Below are 22658 nucleotides of genomic sequence, written 5' to 3'. Positions count from 1 at the left end.
CTCTTTTTTTTAAGAAGCAGAGGAAGTAGAGGTAAAAGGTCTGGCAGCATCCAGCCTGTGCTCAAGTGCTAACTTAACCACTTACTAGACATATCATCTTGGGAAAGTTATTTAAGCTCTGCATCTTAACTTCCTTATCTGTGGAGTTGATATAAGGATAAAAGGAGTTAATAAAGTACTTAAAAGAGTTCCTGTATATGGTAAGTAATACATAACAGTTGACTACTATTATAAATGGTCATACAAAGGTACCAATGATACATTATTATATAAATATAAAGCAGTTCATGGGACCAGTTATAATATTATTCCATTTGTATAAAAAGAGCAAAGTATATAATAATATATCTATTTATATATATAAGATAAAAATATTTAAGATTATGCATATAACTGTCAACATGATTATGCCAGGAATAATTTTCACTGGTCCTATTAAAGCCCCTTATGTAAGAAATCAATAAAAATATTTCACTTAAAAAAATACTTTTTGAAGTGGAAAAAATAAAAAGACAACGAAAATAGAGGAAAATAACAATACCCCTGGTTTTCAGAAAGATGACAATAGTTATTAGTTTTTCCTGTTAATCCTGAGAAAAGAGTTTAGAGCTTTTAGAGAACTAAATTCGCTATTAGAACAAGTAAATTATAGTAAACCCAAAGCTATAATTTCTTACTAAAGAGACATTATTTTCTCTGATTTCATGAAAAATATTCAAAAGGAAAAATAAAACACTTTAGTACCTTTAAAATTGCTAATAAATACACCTAAAGTTATTAAATGTAACAGAAAGGTGGCTGAAGCACAAACCAAAACAACCATATTTCCCCTTTATTTTACTGGGCAAGGATGCCACATCAAGCTTGAAACACCTTTGATGTCCAAGCTGTGTATGTTCTGCCTAATTTTTAAAGGAATAAGTTCTATAAATTTCTAAATTCTAAAGCAAAGTTTCCAAATGTTATTTAATATTGAATGGCAGCTTTTCTGAGAAGAAATATAGTGCCTTTTGGCAGATGTCATAAACTATGTCTCTATCTCCTCAGCGATAAAGTAGAGAAAATATCCTATGAGGTTTAAGTGAGAACATGCAGTACTCATGCTGAACATGACAGCCTAAAAGGGATAATTAACTTGGTTATTAATATTATTTTATCAAATGTATAGACCATGCTTTCAGTACTTCACAAAAATACATTCTGGCTTGAGCTGAAGCTTTAGATTTAAAAATATTAGCTCTTAGCTATCACACATGCCATTTATGTCTAATATGTCTCTCTCAAATGTCACCAGTGATATACAAGATCCCAAATTTCTGACCTATGCTGATGACAGATCACCATCTATTGTGATGTCACCCAGTACTTTATGGTAATATTTCTTATGATATTTTTTCTGACTACAGTTTAAAGGGCACTTCCTGTCTATGGAGTAAAGCCTATCACATTATCAAAATATGTAACTGAAGGATTACAGTATGACTGCCTGTGATTTTATTTCTATATTGTTGCCGTAAATAGCAATGAGTAAATCTTCTAAATTATGCCATAAGACTTCTTGTCTAAGAAGCAATATATTCTGCAATCTCATTGACAAAATTGTTAAACGACCATCCTTGCAGTTTTTGGGTCAGTGGGGATATCACTGTTATGAACCTAGGATTTACAGAACCCTGGCAAAAATTCTGAGGTATGTCGACTTGGATGGGTTTGACATACTACTCTCAGATTATATTGCATTTGTGGAAAAATCAGGATACCGTTTTGAACTAAATTTTAATCTTGAATTTACTGAAATATGTGTGAATACAATTCTGTACTGGGTTTTTGCCAGAAAAGGTAACCCTGACTTTGTGGAACTGCTTCTCAAGAAGACAAAGGACTATGTTCAAGACAGAAGTTGTAACCTGGCACTGATATGGAGGTAATAATCTCATGTTTTCACCATAAAAGGAGAAATTTTCTCTTTAGGAGATTATTTTACTTCTTTTTTTCTAAAATGAATATGCATAGTGGCTATATATGGATAAGGAATCCTGACTTGATTGCCCATTCATGTGTTTACTCCTTCATTCCTTCATTATTGATTCAATAATTCCCCCTCTACACACATTATTATGTACCAATAAATTTCTAGAGGTTCTGTGCTATATAAAGTTTACACGTTAGTGCTCAAGGTAATGGCATGTTCAACAACTTAGATTTCTCTAATTAGACAGACAATATTTTGGGTAATACTGCGATCTCTTCTTCTTGAGCATACCAATAACATGTGTGTGTGTGTGTGTGTGTGTATAAAATGACTTTCGTATAATTCAGAATATACACATATATTCACTTAGAAATAGTTATTAAACATAATAATTCCCTTTTTGTATGTTAAACATTGATAAATTTAACTCCAAATTCTTCAAGAGTGAGCACAATGAAGTCAAATATCTGATTAAGTCTGTTCTAGAACAAAATTTTCACGTACTCTGAAATGTCAAGCTAGCTAATGAATACTACTGAGGATCTTTTGGATTAAATATTCAATGTACTCTTTGGGAAGTCATAATATAGATTCTAAAGTTACTTAGTTTGCAGTATCTCTAACTCTATGGTATTGGATAATAGTTTGATTAGAACCAATGTGCATTTGTTCACTCATTCAACAAATTATTTATATACCACCTTACTATGTATAAGGTACTATACTAGCTAAGCACAATGACAGGAGCAAGAATGCTAAAAAACAAGACAGATAAGATCAGCTAAAGTCTAAACCAATTTAGATTCTGCCTGAAGTAGCTGTTCTCTTGTGCACCACTGTGATATTGGAGAACCACTAGATTGCTTTGCTTAATGATCACCCAAGTACACGAACTAATAGCTGCAGTCTGGAATATCAGTAAATAAAACCCCCAAATAGCACCTTGTGGTTGTTTTAAGGACCATTATATCTGTAACTTTTGCAAAGAGCAGCAGGTTCTAGTGTCACTAGCTGGACTAAGTAATGCCTACGTGTGTCCCTGGCAGGCCCAAGGAAAAGAAAAATGGGGTAAAACAGAGGAAGAGAAGATACATTTTTATAACTTTTAAATGGGAAGCAAAAGGGGAAAACTGAAAGGAGTGGAAGGAAAATGAAATGAAGAGAAACACACAGTGGGATATAATACAGTGCCATTAACAACTGTCTTCAGTGACAGTTTTTTAAAAATCAAGAAATCTTGACTTAGATACATCCACACAGTAAAATACATTACTATCCAGTTCTATGGATGACAACAGCATCTGAATCTTTCAGAATCATAGAATCTTACTTAGATTCAAATGGGATCTATGAATTCATTAGCAAACTTCCACCCCGGGCAGCATCTCTATGTTGAACATCTCTGTCTGATGCTAATATGGTCTCTACTCGAATAATTCTAGTGGTTAATTACCTATTTTGTGAGGTAAACCATTCCTTTGCCCAGGGATCCTTCTGTTTCCCAGCTATGCTGTTTCCCAGCTATGCCTGTTCCATTTCCTTCAAAGATTTTACCCAGTCCCGTGACTTTAAATAGTATGTGTATGCCAATGACTCCCCAGTCTCTCTCTCCAGTCCTAACCTTTCCTCTGAGCCCCATATTCCTTCTATATAAAGTTGTCTACTCAACATCTCCACAAAGCATCTCAAATTTAACAGGAATAAAACAGAATATTAATCTAACTCACTCTCTCCCTGTCAAACTGCTCCTTCTCCTGGATTCCCTACCTAATAGTCCCTTTTTTCTATCCTTCGCTCAAGACAGAAATCCAGGATTAATTCTTGATTCTTCTCTTTCTTTCATCAGCATATTAGCAAGTCCTTTTGACTTTGTCTCTAAAACACACCCCAATTACACTTTTCTTTCCTCCATTCTTAACCTAGATGAAGCCACATTCACCTCTTACCTGCACAACTGCTATAGACTATAAGAGTCTTTCATCTTCCACTCTTCACTCTCAACCCCTATAATCTATTCTTGACTCAGAAGCCTGAAAAGCCTTATAAAAATGTGAAATACATTATATCACCCAGGCTTAAAATCCTCCAAATCTTTCCCACTATAAGCGAAATAAAACTCAATACTACATAATCTGGTCTCTCACTATATCAACCAAATCCAATCTCGTGTCTTTCTTCCCCTTGAAGACTACATTCCAGCCACCCAGACCTTTCTGTTTCTCAAATATTTTCAATTTTATTCCTGCCTGAAGGTCCTGTAATGACAATTACCTACAAGCAAAATAAGTCAGACTGAGAAAGATAAATAACATATGATTTCATTCACATGTGGAATCTCAAGAGCAAAATAAACGAATAAATAGAGAAAAAGCAGAAACAGACCCATAAATACAGAGAAAAAACTGATGGATGCAGAAGGAAGGGGGTTAAGGGGATGGGTAAAATGAGTGAAGGGTAATGGGAGATAGAAGCCTCCAGTTATGGAATGAATAAGCACACGAATAAAAGGCACAGGATAGGGAATATAGTTAATGATACTGTAACAGCATTGTATGGTGACAGATGGTAGCTACACTTGTTAGCACAGCATAGTGTATAAACTTGTCAAGTCATTGGGTGGTACACGTGAAGCTAATGAAACATTGTGTGCCAACTATACTCAAATTTTTAAAATTAAAATTAAGAAATAATAAAATAATAATAACTGGTCTCTCTACCTAGAAATCTCTTCACTCAGATCTTCCTGTAACTAGTTCCTTGTAATCAGGTGGAATACAGTATAAATGTCATCTTTTCAAAGAGGCCTTCTCTGGTCTCATCTAAAGAAGCCACTCATTCATTATCACAACACTATTTTAATTCTCTGCACAGCATCGATCACTATATGTTCATTTGCTGCTGTTTTTTTTCCCCCCATTGGTTTGCTCACTATCCATTGTCATTAAAAGTAAGGTCCGTGAAGGGAAAAACCCCGATTACTTCCTCAACATTGGATCCTCAGTGTCTAGAACTATATAGATACATTGCAAGAGTTCAATCAAGATTTTGTTGAAATAGAAAGTGGATTTTTATGTAGCTTTATTAGATTCTTCTTACTCATCATGCACAGAAATCTGTCTCCATTTCTCCAATTCTGCCCCCAGCGCTATGGAGAACCTTTCAAATATTTGAACACAGCTATTATGTCCCCATAATGAATACCTTAAGTTTCCTATTATCTGCTGTTCTTTATTCTTACAGCAGCAGCATCTTTTGGTCACCATCTCTGGGATACACTCCAACATGATAATTTAGCCATTATAATAATGAAGTGTGTAAATAGATCCCTGGAGGAGAGGAGATAGAATTAATGAGGGAAAGGAACTTAAGTTTGTTCATTTTTATGACAAAACTGCAATAATAATCTAAATGCCACTGTATGACAGACCATAAGTTGTTAAAGAGAGATGATACCATTCAGCTAAAATAACAATAATCATTTACTAAGCACTTTCTTAAGTGCCAAACATTGTGTTGTTTTGGGAGAATACAAAGCCAAATAGCCAAATAGCCATATTTCCTGATTTTGGAAAGTTCACAGACTAGTAAGTGAACCATAAAAATTATTTATATTATATAAATGCAAAATTAGAAGCATGTGCACGTAGAACAGAGAAAGAAGTTAACACTATTGGAAAGGAGCAGACACCTAAGAAAGCTCTCAGAACAGAAGATGTCTTAAATTGATTTTTAAAAGATGAAATGAAATTTTCTCTCCCTTTAGCTCCTGAAGTAATCTAGGCAGAGGCAGATGACTAAAACCAAAGGAGATAGAAACAACATGTTGCATCCAGTGATTACCAGAATTGTCTATAATAATAATTGTCTAGATAATTCTGCAATTGCTAAAAAGTAAGATAGGAAATTGGGTAGTAGTTAAAGATGAAGCCTAGAAGTGAAATTTTGAAATACTTAGTAGGCCATGCTAAGCAATTTAAAATTTACACCATAAGTGATGCCTAACCAGTGAAAGTCAGATTTGTAGTATGAAAAGATTCATCAGCTCCCATTTGAAGATTACACTGGAAAGGGAGGCTGGGACTAGAAGCAAGGAGACTAGTCAGTAGACAGCTCAAACACTCCAGGTACATTAGCAAGTCCAGAACTTCCACAGAAAAAGGGTTATGGAAAAATTTTTATTGAAAAGAGGTAGGTGGCTGGAGAAGTTGCTTGAAATTGAATTTGCATAGTAGGCACTCCTTGCTAACTTAGCTTCCATGTATATCTATAATAGTTTTAAGAGAAAGAACTAATTCTTCTCTGCCACCATCTTCTCCTACTTCTGACTATTCTTTGATAGCACTACTGTTCAGGTAAGACATAATGAGAACTTAAACTAAATAGCAGGGCGCCTGGGTGGCTCAGTGGGTTAAACGTCTGCCTTCAGCTCAGGTCATGGTCTCAGGGTCCTGGGATTGAGCCCCGCATTGGGCTCTCTACTCAGCAGGGAGCCTGCTTCCTCTTCTCTCTCTACCTGTCTCTGCGTGCTTGTGATCTCTGTCTGTCAAATAAATAAATAAAAATCTTTTAAAAAAAACTAAATAACAATAGGAGAAGGAAGAGATATTATTAAATAGAATAACAAAACAGTGAGTGATTAGAAGCAGAGCATAAGAGAAAGTTAATTTCGAATTTCTAAATTTTAAGACTGATTGGTAGTTATATTAGTTTCCAATTTGTTGTAACAAATTGCCACAAACTTAGTGGCTTGAAATGATAGAGATGTATTATTTTTTAGTTCTGGAAGTCAGAAGTCCAAAAGAAGCTACTGGGCTAAAATCAAGAGGTCAGCAGGCCTGGTTCTTTCTAGAGCCTGTATGGGAGAATGGGTTTCCTTACCAGCTTCTGGAGGCTTCCTGCATTCCTTGTTTCATGACCTCTTCCTCATCTTCAAAGCCAGCATTGTAGAGTCATAGCTCCTTCACTGACCCTAATTCTATTTTTCTCTGACACATCATATAAGGGTCCTTGTGATTATACTGGGTCCGCCTGCATAATCTCCCATTTCAACATCATTACCTTTATTAATTACATATGCAAAATCCCTTTTGCCAATTTGAGAGGCCATTATCCAGCCTACCACAATGGTCATGCCACAAATCTATCAAGATTGTTACGAAGCACCTAAAAATTCAGTTTGGGACATAAGAGTTTACACTGCCTAAGGGATAGCCATGTACAGTAGATACCTAGATACCATCATCCTTGATGTGTCTTTCTCTTACATTCCCATCTTATCTGTCAGGATATCTGTTGTTTCTACCTTCAAACAATATACAGAATCCAACCATCTCTACTGTTATTGCCTTGTACTAAGTAATTTTCTTCCTCCTATCCCATAACAAATTCTCAGCAGAGGTAAGATCACACTGCTTTTCCTATTCAAAATCTCCAATGGTTTCTCCATTCCATTTAGAGTAAAAGATGGAAGTCTTTTCAGTGATCTACAAGGATCTACATGATGTGGCATCCCATTATCTTTGTCCTTGTTTCTTGCTGCTCCTCACCCTTTTCACTCTTTCAGCCACAATGGCTCCCTCACTCTTCTCTTTCACCACTCCAGGAACACTCCTGCCTTAGGATCCTTAAATATCCAAATAGCTAACTTCTTCATCTCCTTCTTCTTTACTTAGTCCTTCTTGACGCAGTCCCTGCCTCCTCCCGCTTCGCCTCTCCTGTGTTGTCAGGGGCTTCCCCTGGCCTCGCTCCCCTTCCAAAACTCAAGATTTTTAAAAAGCCACTCTTTCAAGTCTCCGTCAAATGCCCCTTCCTCCAAGAAGCCCGCCCAGTCCACCAGCTGTGCCAAACCTTTCCTTACTCACTATGTAACATTTTGGTGCCTTCTCTGGCCCTTTCACACTTGATGTTTCAGAGTTATTCTTGCCCTTATGACTTTGCCATCTTGAGTTCCCAGGGAGGCCATGGATAGCATCTGAGTCTCTGCCCCAGACCCCCTCCCCAACAAGCACTTGCCAGAAGAATAAGCAAGGAATAAGCTGTAGTCTGATTCACACTTCCCCAGAGCTAAAGACCAGGCATTAAAGGTTAGGGACTTTTTTTTTTTAAAGATTTTATTTATTTCAATAATGTCCTCTCCTATAATCCTATTTAAAATTGGAAAATGCCCTCATATACACCCGTAGCATTTCCATACTTCTTATACTGCTCTAATTTTTCTTTTTTTTTTTTTTTAGCAAATCTTCTAACATATTATAAAATTTGCTTTTTTTTCCCTATTTTCATTCTGTGCTGTTTTCCCTTGCTAAAATTTGAACAGCCATCTTTGTTATGTTCATTCACATATCCCAAGTACCTTAAAACAGAGCTTGGTATACAGTATGCGTTCAATAAATATTTGTTGAATAAATTAATAGACAGTAATGGAAGTTATGGTCATGGATGAAATTGCCTGAGAACAGTAAGTCAAAAGAAAATTAGTCAAAAGGCCAAATCTTCTCTAGTTAGATGTTAAGGGCAGAGAAAGAGAAACCAGTAAAAGATGGTTGAAAAGGAACAGCCAAAGAGGTAGGTGGATAACAGAGAAAATAGCCTTACTAAGTTAGCATAAAACAATGGTTCCAAGAAAGTCAACTGTCTTAAATATCAGAAATAAAATTATAGAGAAGCATCCCTTAAATTTGGTGGCTAAAAATTAAAAGGGGAGTAGAAAAAAATAGAAATAATTAGTACAGCTATAAAACTGAATCATTCTCTGCATGTCTATATGGAAATATTATGCCCCAATTCATAAGCATATATGACAGGTTTTCAGATACAGAGGGTTCAGTTCATTAACTTCACATTTAAAAACTAATTCTTGCTGTGCTTGCCTTACTCCATCCATATAAGTACCATTATAATTAACTGTCAGTACAGATTAAGCAAATTTTGGTTTACAGTAACATGCTCTTTAAACATGAGGATTAATCATGTCATTTGGGTACAGATTAGACTTTTAAATCTCATTTTAAGCCTATTTGACTTTTAGTTATGTTTTTCAACATTTTTGGTCCAAAATTACTTCTAAATGTAGTATCAATCTTAATATTTTAAAATCAACTAATACCCCCAAATCTTACAAAGGACCATTTGTGGTATCTTTATCCCCCAAGTCTCCTGAATGCCTATACTTAACAATATTCTTAGTCAAATATCTTAAGAGTGAACAAGATCAGAGGTGGTTCAAGACAGTAGTATAGAAGAATCCTGAACTCACCTCCTCCAATGCATACAACAAATCTGTATAAAACCCCCCCAAAATTAGCTGAACAGATCATCCAGAGCAAAATATTGAAAGACTGGTGTCCCTGGGTGGTTCAGTTGGTTAAGCACCCATCTCTTGATTTTGGTTCAGGTTATGATCTCCAAGTTGTGAGATCAGAGCCCTGCATTGGGCTCCATGCTAGGCCTGGATCCTGCTTATGATTCTCTCCCTCCCTCATCCTCTGCCCCTCTCCAGCCTCACTCAAAAAATCAAATTAAAAAAAATTAACAAACCATATTAAATGGGTAGGGGATGCAAAGATGTGGTCTTGCCAAAAACCACACCCCTGGCATGCCAGCCCACAAACAGAAGGAGCTGAGAGTGCTCTCACAAATACAGAGCTTCTTGCTGAGAAGCAAGGGTTTTGTACCCCACATCAGCCACTCCAACCCTTGGGACCTGCACTGGAGAGATAAGCCCTCAAAACACCTGGCTTTAAAACCAACAGGACTTACATTCAGAAAAAATAGTGCTATAGGAAATGGAGACCCCACTCTTAGAGGATTTGCAAGAAAACACATTCACTTTGGGACCAAGCACAAAAGCAGCAGATTGAAAAGTGTTTAGACCATATGTGAAAGAGAATCATTGCTAACCTTGAGGTATCTGCTGGAGGGACAGATCCTTTTGAGACTTTCCAGTAACAAGGCACCAGTGGACATCTTTTCAGCATTCTCCCTCTACTTTGCTAGTGCTGGCACGATACGTACCATTTTTGCACTACCCCTCCACCTTAATGCCTACAAGAAACTTACTTCATATGTAAGGACACACACAGACTGAAAGCAAAGTGATAGAAGATGCTTCATGCAAATGGGAATCCCCTACCCTGAAAAGCTACAGTAGTTACACTTACACCAGATAAAACAGACTTTAAAATAAAGACTGTGGGGTACCTGGGTGGCTCAGTGGATTTATGTCTTCGGCTCAGGTCATGGCCTCAGATCCTGGGATCGAGCCCCACATTGGGCTCCTTGCTCAGCAGAGAGCCTGCTTCTCTCTCTCCCTCCCTCTCCCTCTGTCTGCCTCTATGCTTACTTGTAATCTCTATCTCTCTGTCAAATAAATAAATAAAATCTTTAAAAAAATAGACTGTAATAAAAGACAAAAAATGGGTATTATATAAAAATAAAAGTCAATACAATAATAAGATATAACACTTGTAAATATTTATGCACCCAACATAGAACCATCTAAATATATAAAGCAAGTATTAACAGACTTAAAGGGAGAAATTGACAACAATAAAACAATAGAAAGGGGCTTTAATATGTTACTTACACCAATGAATTAATACTTCAGGCAGAAAATCAGTAAGAAAATATTAACCTTAGTGGATACATTAGACCAGATGGACTTATTATATATAATATGTGGAACACTACATATAAAAACAGCAAAGTATACATTCTTCTCAAGTGCACACTGAATATTCTCCAGGACAGATTATATGTCAGACCACAAAACAACTCACAATAAATCCAAGACTGAAATCATATCAACTATCTTTTCCAAACACAATAGTATGACACTAGAAATGAATAAGAATAATACTAGAAAATTACAAATGCCTGCGTGTCTCAGTTGGTTAAGTGTCTGCCTTTGGCTCAGGTCATGATCCCGGGGGGTCGGGGATAGAGCCTCCCATCTGGCCCCCTGCTCAGCCAGGAGTCTGCTTCTCCTTCCACCCTTCCCCCTGCTTGTGCTCCCTCTTCCTCTCAATTAAATAAATAAATAAATAAATAAATAAATAAATAAAATCTTTAAAACAAACAAACAAAAGAAACTACACTGAAAGGAGCTAGAAAAACAAATGAAGCTCAGTTAGTAGAAAGAATGAAATAAGATCAGAGCGGAAATAAATGAAATACAAACAAAAGATCAAATAGAAGAGATCAATGAGATTAAGAACTGATTCTCTGAAAAGATAAAACTAACAAGCCTTTAACCAGAGTCATCAAGAAAGAGTCCAAATAAAATCAGAAATGAAAGAAAAATTACAACTGATACCAAAAAAATACAAAAGGATCATTAGAGACAATTATAAACAATTATACACCAAAAATTCAACAACCTAAAAGAAATAAGTTCTCAGAAACATACAATCCTCGGGGCGCCTGGGTGGCTCAGTGGGTTAAGCCGCTGCCTTCGGCTCAGGTCATGATCTCAGCGTCCTGGGATCGAGTCCCGCATCGGGCTCTCTGCTCAGCAGGAAGCCTGCTTCCTCCTCCTCTCTCTCTCTGCCTACTTGTGATCTCTCTCTGTCAAATAAATAAATAAAATCTTTAAAAAAAAAAAAAAAGAAACATACAATCCTCCAAGACTGATCTGTGAAGAAATACAGTCTGAATAAACCAATTACTAGTAAAGAGATTGAATCAGTAATAACCAAAAACTCTCCAACAAACAAAAGTCCAGGCCCAGACAGCTTCACTCGTGAGTTGTACCAAATATTCAAGAAGACTTAATACCCATCCTTATCAAACCCTTCCAAAAACTGAAAAGGAGGGAACACTTCCAAACTCATTTTATAAGGCCATAATTACCCTAATGGCAAATCCAGATGTGGACATTGCAAAAAATAACTAAAATAAAATTACAGGCTAATATCCTAGGTGAACATGTATGCAAAAATCCTCAACAAAGTATTAGGAAGCCAAATTCAGCAATACATCAAAAGGATCATACACCATGATAGGATCTATTACAGGGATGTAAGGATAGCTTAATACCTGCAAATCAATCAACATAATATACCACATTTAAAAAATGAAGGATAAAAATATTATGATCTTTTTAATAGATGAAGATAATGTATTTGACAAAATTCAACATCCATTTATGATAAAAACCATCAACTGAAGGGTATAGATGAAAGGTACCTCACATCAAAAATACTATATATGACAAACCCACAACTAACAATATAACCACTACTTTAAGATCAGGAACACCACAAGGATGCCCACTCTCACCACTTTTATTCAACATAGTATTAGAAGTCTTAGACAAAGCAATTAGTCAAATAAAATATAAATTGAAATAAATTAAAAAATAAAATAAAATACATCCAAATTGGAAAACTGTCACTATATACAGATGACATTATTTTATATATAGAAAGTTCTAAAGACTCAATCAAAATAGTTAAATAAATTCAGGAAAGTTGCAGGCTAAAAAAATCAATATACAAAAATCTGTTGTGTTTTTATATACTAACAATGAAATACTGGCAAAATAAATGAAGAAAACAATCTCATTTATAACTGCATCAAAAAGAATAAAATACCTAAAATAAATTTAACCAAGGGGGTGATAGATCTGTACTCTGAAAACTATAAGACACTGATGAAAGAAATTGAAGAAGACACAAATGGAAAGATATTTTGTCCTCATGGATTAAAAGAATCATTTTTTAATAATTTTTTAATTTTGTTAATAAACATACAATGTATTATTAGACCCAGGGGTACAGGTCTGTGAATCACCAGGTTTACATACTTCACAGCACTCACCATAGCACATACCCTCCCCAATGTCCATAACCCCACCACCCTCTCCTTCCCCCCTCTACCCAGTAACCCTCAGTTTGTTTTGTGACATTAAGAGTCTCGGGCGCCTGGGTGGCTCAGTGGGTTAAGCTGCTGCCTTCGGCTCAGGTCATGATCTCAGGGTCCTGGGATCGAGGCCCGCATCGGGCTCTCTGCTCACCGGGGAGCCTGCTTCCTCCTCTCTCTCTGCCTGCCTCTCTGCCAGCTTGTGATCTCTTTCTGTCAAATAAATAAATAAAATCTTTAAAAAAAAAAAAAGTCTCTTATGGTTTGTCTCCCTCCTGATCCCATCTTTTTTCATTTATTCTTTTCTTACCCCCCAACCCCCCCACGTTACATCTCCACTTCCTCATATCAGGGAGATCATATGAGAATTGTCTTTCTCTGATTAACTTATTTCACTGAGCATAATACCCTCTAGTTCCATCCACGTTGTCACAAATGGCAAGATTTCATTTCTTTTGATGGCTGCATAGTATTCCATTGTGTATATATACCTCTTCTTCTTTATCCATTCATCTGTTGATGGACATTTAGGTTCTTTCCATAGTTTGGCTATTGTGGACATTGCTGCTATAAACATTCAGGTGAACGTGCCTCTTCAGATCACTTCGTTTGTATCTTTAGGGTAAATACCCAGTAGTGCATCTGCTGGGTCATAAGGTAGCTCTATTTTCAACATTTTGAGGAAACTCCATGCTGTTTTACAGAGAGGTTGCACCAGCTTGCATTCCCACCAACAGTGTAGGAGGGTTCCCCTTTCTCCTCATCCTCGCCAGCATAAAAGAATCATTATTAAAATGTCCATATCACCCAAGCAATCTACAGACTCAATGCAATCTCTATCAAAATTTGAATGGCATTTTCCACAGAATTAGAACAATCCTAAAATTTGTGTTGAAACAGAAAAGATCTTGAATAACAAAAGCAGTCTTGACAAAGAAGAACAAAGCTGGAGGCATCACGCTCCCAGATTTCAAACTATATTAAAAAGATAGTAATCACAACAGTATGACATAAAAACAGACACACAGATCAATGGAACAAAATTGAGAGCCCAGAAATAAACTCATGCATATATGGTTAATTAGTATTATTTTTAAAAAAGACAAGAATGGGGCACCTGGGTGGCTCAGTGGTTTAAGCCTCTGCTTTCCGCTCAGGTCATGATCTCAGGGTCCTGGGATCCTTCCCCACATCGGGCTCTCTGCTCAGTGGAGAGCCTGCTTCCCCCTCTCTCTCTGCCTGCCTCTCTGCCTACTTGTGATCTCTCTCTATCAAATAAATAAATAAAAATTGTTAAAAAAAATAAAAAAGACAAGAATATACAATGGGGAAAGGATAGTCTCTTCAGTAAGTGATGTTGGGAAAACTGGTCAGATGCAAAAGAATGAAACTAGACCACTATCTTGTACCACACACCAAAATTAACTCTAAATTGATTAGAGACGTGAATGCAAGACAGAAACCATGAAACTCCTAGAAGAAAACATAGGCAGTAAGCTCCCTGACATTGTTCTTGGCAGTATTTTTTGGATCTGACTCCAAAGAAATGGCAACAAAAGCAAAAATAAACTAAAAAGTTTCAACAGAATGAAAAGGCAAGGTACTGAATGGGAAAAAAATATTTGCAAATGATATATCTAATAAGGGGCTAATACCCAAAATACATATAAAGAACTCATCAGCTCAATAAAAACATCCTATTAAAAAATTGGCAGAGGATCTGAATGGATATTTTTCAAAAGATCTCTAGATGGCTAACAGGCATGTAAAGATGTTTCGAGGGTGCCCTGGATGGCTTGTTTGTGAGTTCAAGCCCCACATTGGGCTCTATGCCCAGCATGGAACCTACTTTAAAAATTAATTAAAAATTAAAAATTTAGAAAAGGGGACACTTAGGTGGCTCTGTTGGTTAAGCATTCAACTTTTGATTTTGGTTCAGGTCATGATCTCAGGGTTGTGAGATGGAGCCTGCTAAGATATTCTCATCCTCTTCCTTTGCCTCTTCCCCCTCTATACTCTCTCTCTAAAAAAAAATTAACAAAATTTAAAAAGGTAAAAAAAAAAGAAAAGATGCTAAACGTCAGTAATCAAGGAAATGCAAATCAAAACCACAAGATATCATTTCACATCTGTCAGGATGGCTGTTATAAAAAAGACAAAAAATAGGGATGCCAGCCTGGCTCAGTGGGTTAAGCCTCTGCCTTCAGCTCAGGTTGTGATTTTAGGGTCCTGGCATTGAGCCCTGCATCGGGCTCTCTGCTCAGCTGGGAGCCTGCTTCCCCCTCTCTCTCTGCCTACTTGTGATCTCTCTCTCTCTGTGTCAAATAAATAAAATCTTAAAAAAAAAAAAACCAAGTTGTGTCAATGGTATAAAGAAAAGGAAACCCCTTATGCAATATTGGTGAGAATGCAAATTGGTGCAACCACGATGGAAAACAATACGGAATTTCTTTGAAAGATTAAAAACAGAACTGCCATATGATCCAGCATTCTACTTCTAAGTACTTATCTGAAAAAAAACAATAATGTTAATATAAAAATACATGCATCCCACTGTTCACTACAGCATTATCTACAATCGTCAACATATGGAAACAACCTAATGTCCAGCAATGGAAGAATGGATAAAGAAGATGTGATTTTATACACATACACACAGTGTATATACATATTTCAGACATGAAAAAAGAATGAAGCTCTGCCATTTGTGACAACAGGGAATGATCTTGAGAGTATTATTCTAAGTGGACTAAGTCACAGAACGACAAATAACATGGTTTCACTTACATATGGAATCTAAAAAACAAAACAAACAAGCAAAAAACTCATAGACACAGAGAAAAGATGGTTGCCAGAGTGAAGGTGGGTTGAGGCTAAGTCAAATGGATAAGAGGGGTCAAGAAGTACCAACTTCCAGTTGTCAAACAAATAACTCATAGTAATGTAATTTACAGCATGATTTCTATAGTCAATAATATTTTATTGCATGTTTGAAAAGTGCTGAGAGTAGATCTTGAAAGTTCTCAACACAAGAAAAATTTTTTTCCTAACTTTTTATGAGGACAGATGGTAATGAGACTTACATTAATCACTTCACAATGTATATAAATATTGAATCATTATGTTGCAGACCTGAAACTAATATAATGTTATATCAGTTATACTTCAATAAAAAGACATATCTGATTTTAAAAAAAGAACGAGCAAGATGAATAAATTAGATTGCCTTTGAAAAATTTAAATGATTGCACTTCACTAACAGTCTTGTTAGGTCCAAAAGCCACAGAATAAATTTAATTATGTATATATATATATATATATATATATATATATATTTTTTTTTTTTTTCTGGAAATAGTAAAAAAATCAACAAATACTTGAGTGTCTGCTCTGGGCTAAGCATTATTCCAGGCATTTAGGGATCTAATAGTAGATTAAACAGACGAAAATTGTTGTCCTTGTGGAGCTTAAATTTTTTTTTAAAGCATGTTTAGAGCTTTAATTTTAATTGCACATATTGCTTACCCATTTATTTTGAAGATAAGAAAATGAAAGATTAGAGACTTTAAGTTGTCCAAAATGGTATGGGCTTACTAGAACATTGTACAAAGTATCACGAGAAAAGAAAGATCAGGTCAAAAGCAGTCTTTTATTGAAGTCTTATATGATGAGCAAGACTTGCCAGAACTGAAAAGACAGGGAAAGGACATATACAAATGAAAAACTGTGAAAAAGTTGGAAGCAATGTGGTTTGGGAAAGTGAATACCAATAAGCAGGACAGGGAATGCAGAAGGAGAAGTAGTTTAGGAGTTCAATTTGGGATATATATTGGAAGGATGTATGAAAAAGATGAGATGTCTGGGGAAATACTGATCTGGAGATTATTCCAACAGAGAATGTATATATTTATACACAGAATTTAGAAAGATATATATAGTAACACCGGCAGAGTTACAACAAAAACTAAACTTCTTAATTTCTAAGATGCTACTCTTTACTACACCACACTTTTTTTTTTTTTTTTTTTTTTTAATCACTAAATCTTGGCATTTCAACCCTCAATGAAGCTTTGGAGATAAACTAGTTGGTCTAAGGATTTTCAAACTGTTCTCTTTTGAGCTTCTGACAAGGGAATGAATCACTACAGGGGAGGCTTTTAGGACTTCTAAATACACTTCAACAGAGAACATATATAATACAAAACATTCTTTTTATATAGGTAGTTCAACAGTCCTCCAATGCTGCTATATGCTTGTAAATGAGACATTACTTCTAACTTTTTTTATTGACAAAAACCTACTAACCCTTCAAATCTTAGCTCCAAGATAACCTCTGAACAATGGTTATTCCAGGTAGAGTTAAGTGTTCTCTTTAGTGCTTCTACATTACACCAAGCATGTTTCTATCATAGCAATTATAATTTTGTACTGTATTATTGAATTATTTGTCCATTACATTTACTAGACTATAATAAGCATTGCCACTTCCAGTCGGCGACGAGAGAAGAATTAGGCACAAACAAGTCAGCCGCAAAAGACTGGGAGCAGGGGACAACAGTCGAAAAGGACTGCTGCCCGGAGCAACTCCACAGTCTCACTTTTATTGGATAGAAAACAATAGCCAACAGAAGGATTGATGAAGGTCAAACATTAATCCTGTCTTGCAGACAAGCAAGAAGGAAGATAAAGTTTACAGTTAACCAAGCACATTCAAAGGACTCATCTAACTAACAACGAGCACTTCTGGGAAGAGAAAGGAGCGATAACAAAAAAGGGAAGCAGGCGGTTTTCGTTCCACCCTGAGCTGACAGGGCGTTCCCGGCTGCCCGGCTTCTGTGAAGGGGCGGCCTTCCGCCCTGAGCAAGCCGAGCATCCCCAGCTGCCCAGCTTCACGGTCGTACATCGTCCTTCTCCCCAAAGACCTGTTGTTAGTATATGTATTTCTTAAGGCCATATCTAAATGTGCTTGGCAACTAGTAAAATCCTCTGGGGTTACAGTTTAAGTAACAAATTGTTCCGAGGGGCAGCAGCAAAGCATCTTGATAGAAAGGACTGTATCCTTCATCTCTCTGTATTTAGTACTCAGTACACTCTGTGCAAGCAAGTGTTCAATTAATTAATTAATCAGCAAATGAAAACACAAATGCATAAAGAAACTAAGACTCAAAGAGGCTGACTAACCCAACATCACAGAGCGAGTTAGGAAAAACCAAACCTCGAATCTAGAACCCCTAAGTCTCCATTGTTTGTAGCATTATACTGTGTTGCCTCCCTCATTAATTAAATATATGCAATCTTAAAACTCCTCTTTTTGAATAATGCTCTCCTTGCTCTCCTAGTTGTCCAAAACCAGTATTTATAGTTTGTATCATGTTCTACAAAACATTAGTATTTTATTAGACCAATCAAGAGAATTCCAGAAACAAAGGATTATGAATAAAACTTCCCTTTCTTTAGCACTGAAAGACATTTTTATTTGGCCATATCAAGACTTGATAATATAAAACCCCTGTGGTTGGTTATACCATGTCCTATCTACATATAGAGACCAATTCATTAGCAAACATATCTATTTCAATTGAAAGGACTACATAAAATTAGAAAAAAATAAAATTTTCATTGCTTAAACCTAAAAATACCAACTCTAACTTTATTTAAGTGAAAAAAATAAAATTACATTAGTTGCACTTATTCCTTTCTCATCTAATTTCCAAACTCAATTCATGACTGACCAAGAAGAAAACAAATAAAAAGGTATCAAAATGGTCACATAACTATTCTACTAATAAAGTGAAATTTAAAAGAGCCTTTTTACCTTTTCTGTTTTAAATTTTCCAGAGCTACCTCAGTTTTATAATACTGGTTCTGATAACAATAATATTTCTCCAGTGAGAAGCATACTTGCTATTAGTAAAAGTAAACTGAGAAAGTCAATTACCATATGGTTTTACTTATTTGTGGAACAAAAGGAATAGGATGGAGGACATTAGGAGAAAGGACAAATGAAGCGGGGAGAAATCAGAGGGGAAGACGAATCATGAGAGACTATGGACTCTGGGAAACAAACGAAGGGTTTTAGAAGGGAGATGGGGTAGGGAGATGAGTGAGCCTGATGGGTATTCAGGAGGGCACGGATTGCATGGAGCACTGGGTGTTGTACGCAAATAATGAATCGTGTAACACTACATCAAAAAATAATGATGTACTGTATGGTGACTAACATAACATGACAAAAAATTTCTGGAAAAGTAAACTTTCCATACATCTAAATCTTTGTTTGTTTTTACAAGTGCAAAGTTTAAATGTGTAATAAGAATTTTCTTATTTTTTTTAACGTTCAGTTTGGTCTACATTCATAGAATACAAAAATCTTTTTAAGATATACATAAAGGTAAAGTTACATTAAAAATCATTTAAAACATTTAATATTTAAGATAATACTATTATGTCCCCATTACTATTAAGACAAAGTGCTTACCACAATTCTTAATTCTGTATTCAGTGAAGCTTTCATTTGTTTGATTTACAGAACTTTCACACCAGTATATTGCCCAAGTCCACTAAGTGGCATCACACCTCTACTCTATGTAGCTCAGACAAGACAATCTAATATCTTGAAAATACTCCTGCAATATGGAATCTTAGAAAGAGAAAAGAACCCCATCAACATTGTGATAACAATATTGCTCTACCCTTCAAGAGTGAGAATAATGGTTGATCATGAATTGGTAGACATCCAGGAAGATGCCAAAACATGTTTAGTGCTATGTTCCAGAGTGCTTGCTGCCATTTCAATCAGGGAAATAGAGGTAAGCAAAATAGTTCTTTGGGTTTGGGCTCAAATATTGATCAATAATTTTAAGATAAAATTGTGAAACAAGATTGAATTTAGTTTTTTATCTATGAATTATATCCAGTGAAAAATTAAAAATCAAGTGTAGGCTTACAAATTAAAACAGGTAAAATCTAAATTATGTTGAACATTTGTCCTTTATTTTATGACTTTGTCTTCTAAATATTTAGAAAGTTATAGTTTTTTTAAGTAGTAATTAAGTAGATGTATGTCATTATTATATTCTAATTACACAACAGTGTTTACTAGGATTTCTATGTCTTAAGAACATCATAAACTAAAAATTTAACAAGATTCTTTACAGAATATTTGAAAATGAGTTACATTTCTCCTCACAAATATAATCACATGCCAGGAAAAAAAAATATAAAGGCTTAAAATATTTGTGCGATTAAAAGTATCTATCCCTCAGGGCACCTGCGTGGCTCAGTCAGTTAAGCGTCTGCCTTTGGCTTAGGTCATGATCCCAGAGTCCTGGAATCGAGCCGCGCATCGGGCTCTCTGCTCAGCAAAGGCCTGCTTTTGCCTTTCCCACTCCCCCTTCTGTGAGCAGAGACTATTTCTTATACCCTAGCAATGAGCTAAATGCTTGGTGCTAAGGTGCTAAGGCAAATACCAGATATTCTTCAAATAGCTAAATATGAAATAAATAATAAACTTATATATCATTTAAGCAAAAGTACCATATAGTCTATAGATTACAGGTTCTACCGGAGAAGTATCTCTATAATATAGAAATGTCTGTATTCTTTATTCTTAAATCAACTTAATTAACATTCAGCTTCTAGAATTAAATCTTTAAAAGGGTATCGTAACTAAAACTTGAAAATTTATCTTTTCATATAGATAGGTTCCTATCAAGACTTCTCACAGTTTAGCAGTATGAAATTTTGTTCTACAATGTTTTTAATCACCTGGGAGGACTTTTAAGATTTATGTTGTTGTACCCAACCTCAGACGAATCAAAATTTCTGGAGTAAAACCTCAGCATTTGTATATTTTAAAGTCCCCTGGATAATTCTGGTGTATAGCCAACTTGACAACACTACTCTGGAAGGAGAAGCTGATAAAACAAAGTGCGTGATCTGTCTAAAATGAAAAACATATACGGATTCGTAGTTGTAAGAAATAATGTTTTTCCTTAGACATATTTAAAATTTATGTATCACTGTGAGAATAAAAGGGGAATAAAAACACTTGGCTGGTTAAAAAGCTTTGTAAAAAAATATTATAAGGGTTATATAAATTTAAGACCTATTTTCTGAATTTAAATACAAAATAAAAATGCTAATAATTTGGACTAACCAGTGATTAGTATTACAAAATTAAAATATTTCCCCTTTCTTCAGACGCAGCTAAGTTTAGGAAGACGTCCAATTATTTCTAATTGGCTGGACTACATTCCTTCAACAAGATACAAAGATCCATGTGAACTATTACATCTTTGCAGAATAACCATCAGGGCTCAACTACTGACCAACAATATGCTCCCAAATGGAATATTTTCACTTTTAATACCGGTTCGCCTACAGAACTACCTGAATTTAGAAAGTTAATATACATCTTTGTCCTGAGTTAAGGATACTCACCATTGTATGGTTTAGAAGTTAATAAACTATTAACTTCATGCAAATTTTCATTGCATTGGATATTTCATTAGAAAATATAATTTCAGGGGTGCCTGTGTAGCACAGTCATTTAAGTGTCTGAATCTTGGTTTTAGCTCAGGTCTTGATCTCAGGGTCATGAGATTGAGCCCTGCATTGGACTCCACCCTCAGCAGGAGTCTGCTTGAGATTCTCTCTCCCTCTCTCTCTGGTCCTCCCCCTCATGCTCTCTCCCTAAAATTAATAAGTAAATCTTAAAAAATATATATAATTTCAAATGACACCCTAAATGAATCCATTTTAAATCAATATATGACTCTGCCCATTACCTTTCTGAGACAAATTATGAGATTTTTGTTATATTTGAGATTTACCATTTTACTCTGCTCTTAAAAGTTGTTTTGTGTTAGAGCATAATTGTTACCTGTGGAAATTTTGGTCGTACTGATGTTCTGAAGTTCCTTTTATTTATATGTTCTAAGCTAGGTAAATATTATTTTACATTGTGTATTCCTATTAACAAGTATTTATTGAATTCTTTTGCAAATAAAATATTGTGCTTGGTGGTAAGGAATAGCCAAGGAAATTAAGATGCAATCCCTTCCCCAAGAAGCCAAAGTCACAAATACAAGGTGAAGAATTAGTCAACTAAAGGGTGGGGGTCAGTAGTAAAAGGACAGAAATGGATAATATTTGGAACTAATTAGGCCCCAAAACAATATGGAGCTTTAGTGTTTTGGTGTGTGATACTTCTAAATACTAGATCAGTAGTGCTTTTTAAGTTGAGATATAATTGACATATATATTACTTTCCAATATATATACATATATTGCATATCATAACATGATATGCAATATATGTATATATATATGTATATATTGCAAGATGATCAGCACAATAAGTCTAGTTAACATCCATCAACATACATAGTTAAAATATTTTTCTTGTGATGAGAACACTTAAAATCTAATTTCAGCCACTTTCAAATATGCAACACAGTATTATTAACTATAGTCACCATGCTGTGCATTACATCCCCAGAACTTATTTATTTTATAACTGGAAATTTGTACCTGTTTACTGCCTTTACCCATTTCACCTATGCCTAAACTATATGGATTTTGATACAAAGAAAGCAAAGAACAGTTTTGATCCAACATAACATCAAAATGAAAATATTAATTATATCTGTATGTTTAGTTGCAAAGAAATTTATTATCTTAAAAAATAAAATTTATTCTACTGCAATCTTTTAGCTCTTTTCGAGTTGTAGGGTACTAGACTTCTCTACATAACAAGGTGGTCAAGCAATACCCAAAATTTTCCACAATTTTCCACAGGTGTCTCACTTGTCTGTCTTTTGAG

The 22658-nt window shown here is 35.4% G+C and overlaps 1 protein-coding gene across 2 annotated transcripts; it reads left to right on the top strand.

Moving 5' to 3' along the window:
• Positions 1–1402: 1402 nt before the first annotated feature.
• ASB17 (ankyrin repeat and SOCS box containing 17) lies at positions 1403–21302 on the top strand. 2 transcript variants are annotated; one of them, XM_082685224.1, is made up of 4 exons: positions 1403–1690; positions 1835–1924; positions 19362–19641; positions 21035–21302. In XM_082685224.1, the coding sequence occupies exons 1-4, from the start codon at positions 1524–1526 to the stop codon at positions 21239–21241; spliced, it is 744 nt and encodes a 247-aa protein (XP_082541350.1). In that variant the 5' UTR covers positions 1403–1523; the 3' UTR covers positions 21242–21302. The 2 variants fall into 2 exon arrangements, with proteins under 2 accessions (XP_082541350.1, XP_082541349.1); XM_082685223.1 differs by having other exon boundaries at positions 1403–1924.
• Positions 21303–22658: the final 1356 nt, after the last annotated feature.

This window comes from Mustela nivalis (assembly GCF_964662115.1).
Source record: "Mustela nivalis genome assembly, chromosome: 10".
Lineage (NCBI taxonomy): Eukaryota > Metazoa > Chordata > Mammalia > Carnivora > Mustelidae > Mustela > Mustela nivalis.
This window is presented reverse-complemented; position numbering and strand designations above follow the sequence as displayed.

What these genes read in the sequence shown, in the direction of transcription:
- ASB17 (XM_082685223.1), top strand. Translation starts at nt 1,524, where the DNA reads ATGAGTAAATCTTCTAAATTATGCCATAAGACTTCTTGTCTAAGAAGC. An exon ending in AACCTGGCACTGATATGGAG is followed by an intron (nt 1,925 to 19,361) that starts GTAATAATCTCA and finishes TTTGATTTACAG; the next exon opens with AACTTTCACACCAGTATATT. An exon ending in TTTCAATCAGGGAAATAGAG is followed by an intron (nt 19,642 to 21,034) that starts GTAAGCAAAATA and finishes CCCTTTCTTCAG; the next exon opens with ACGCAGCTAAGTTTAGGAAG.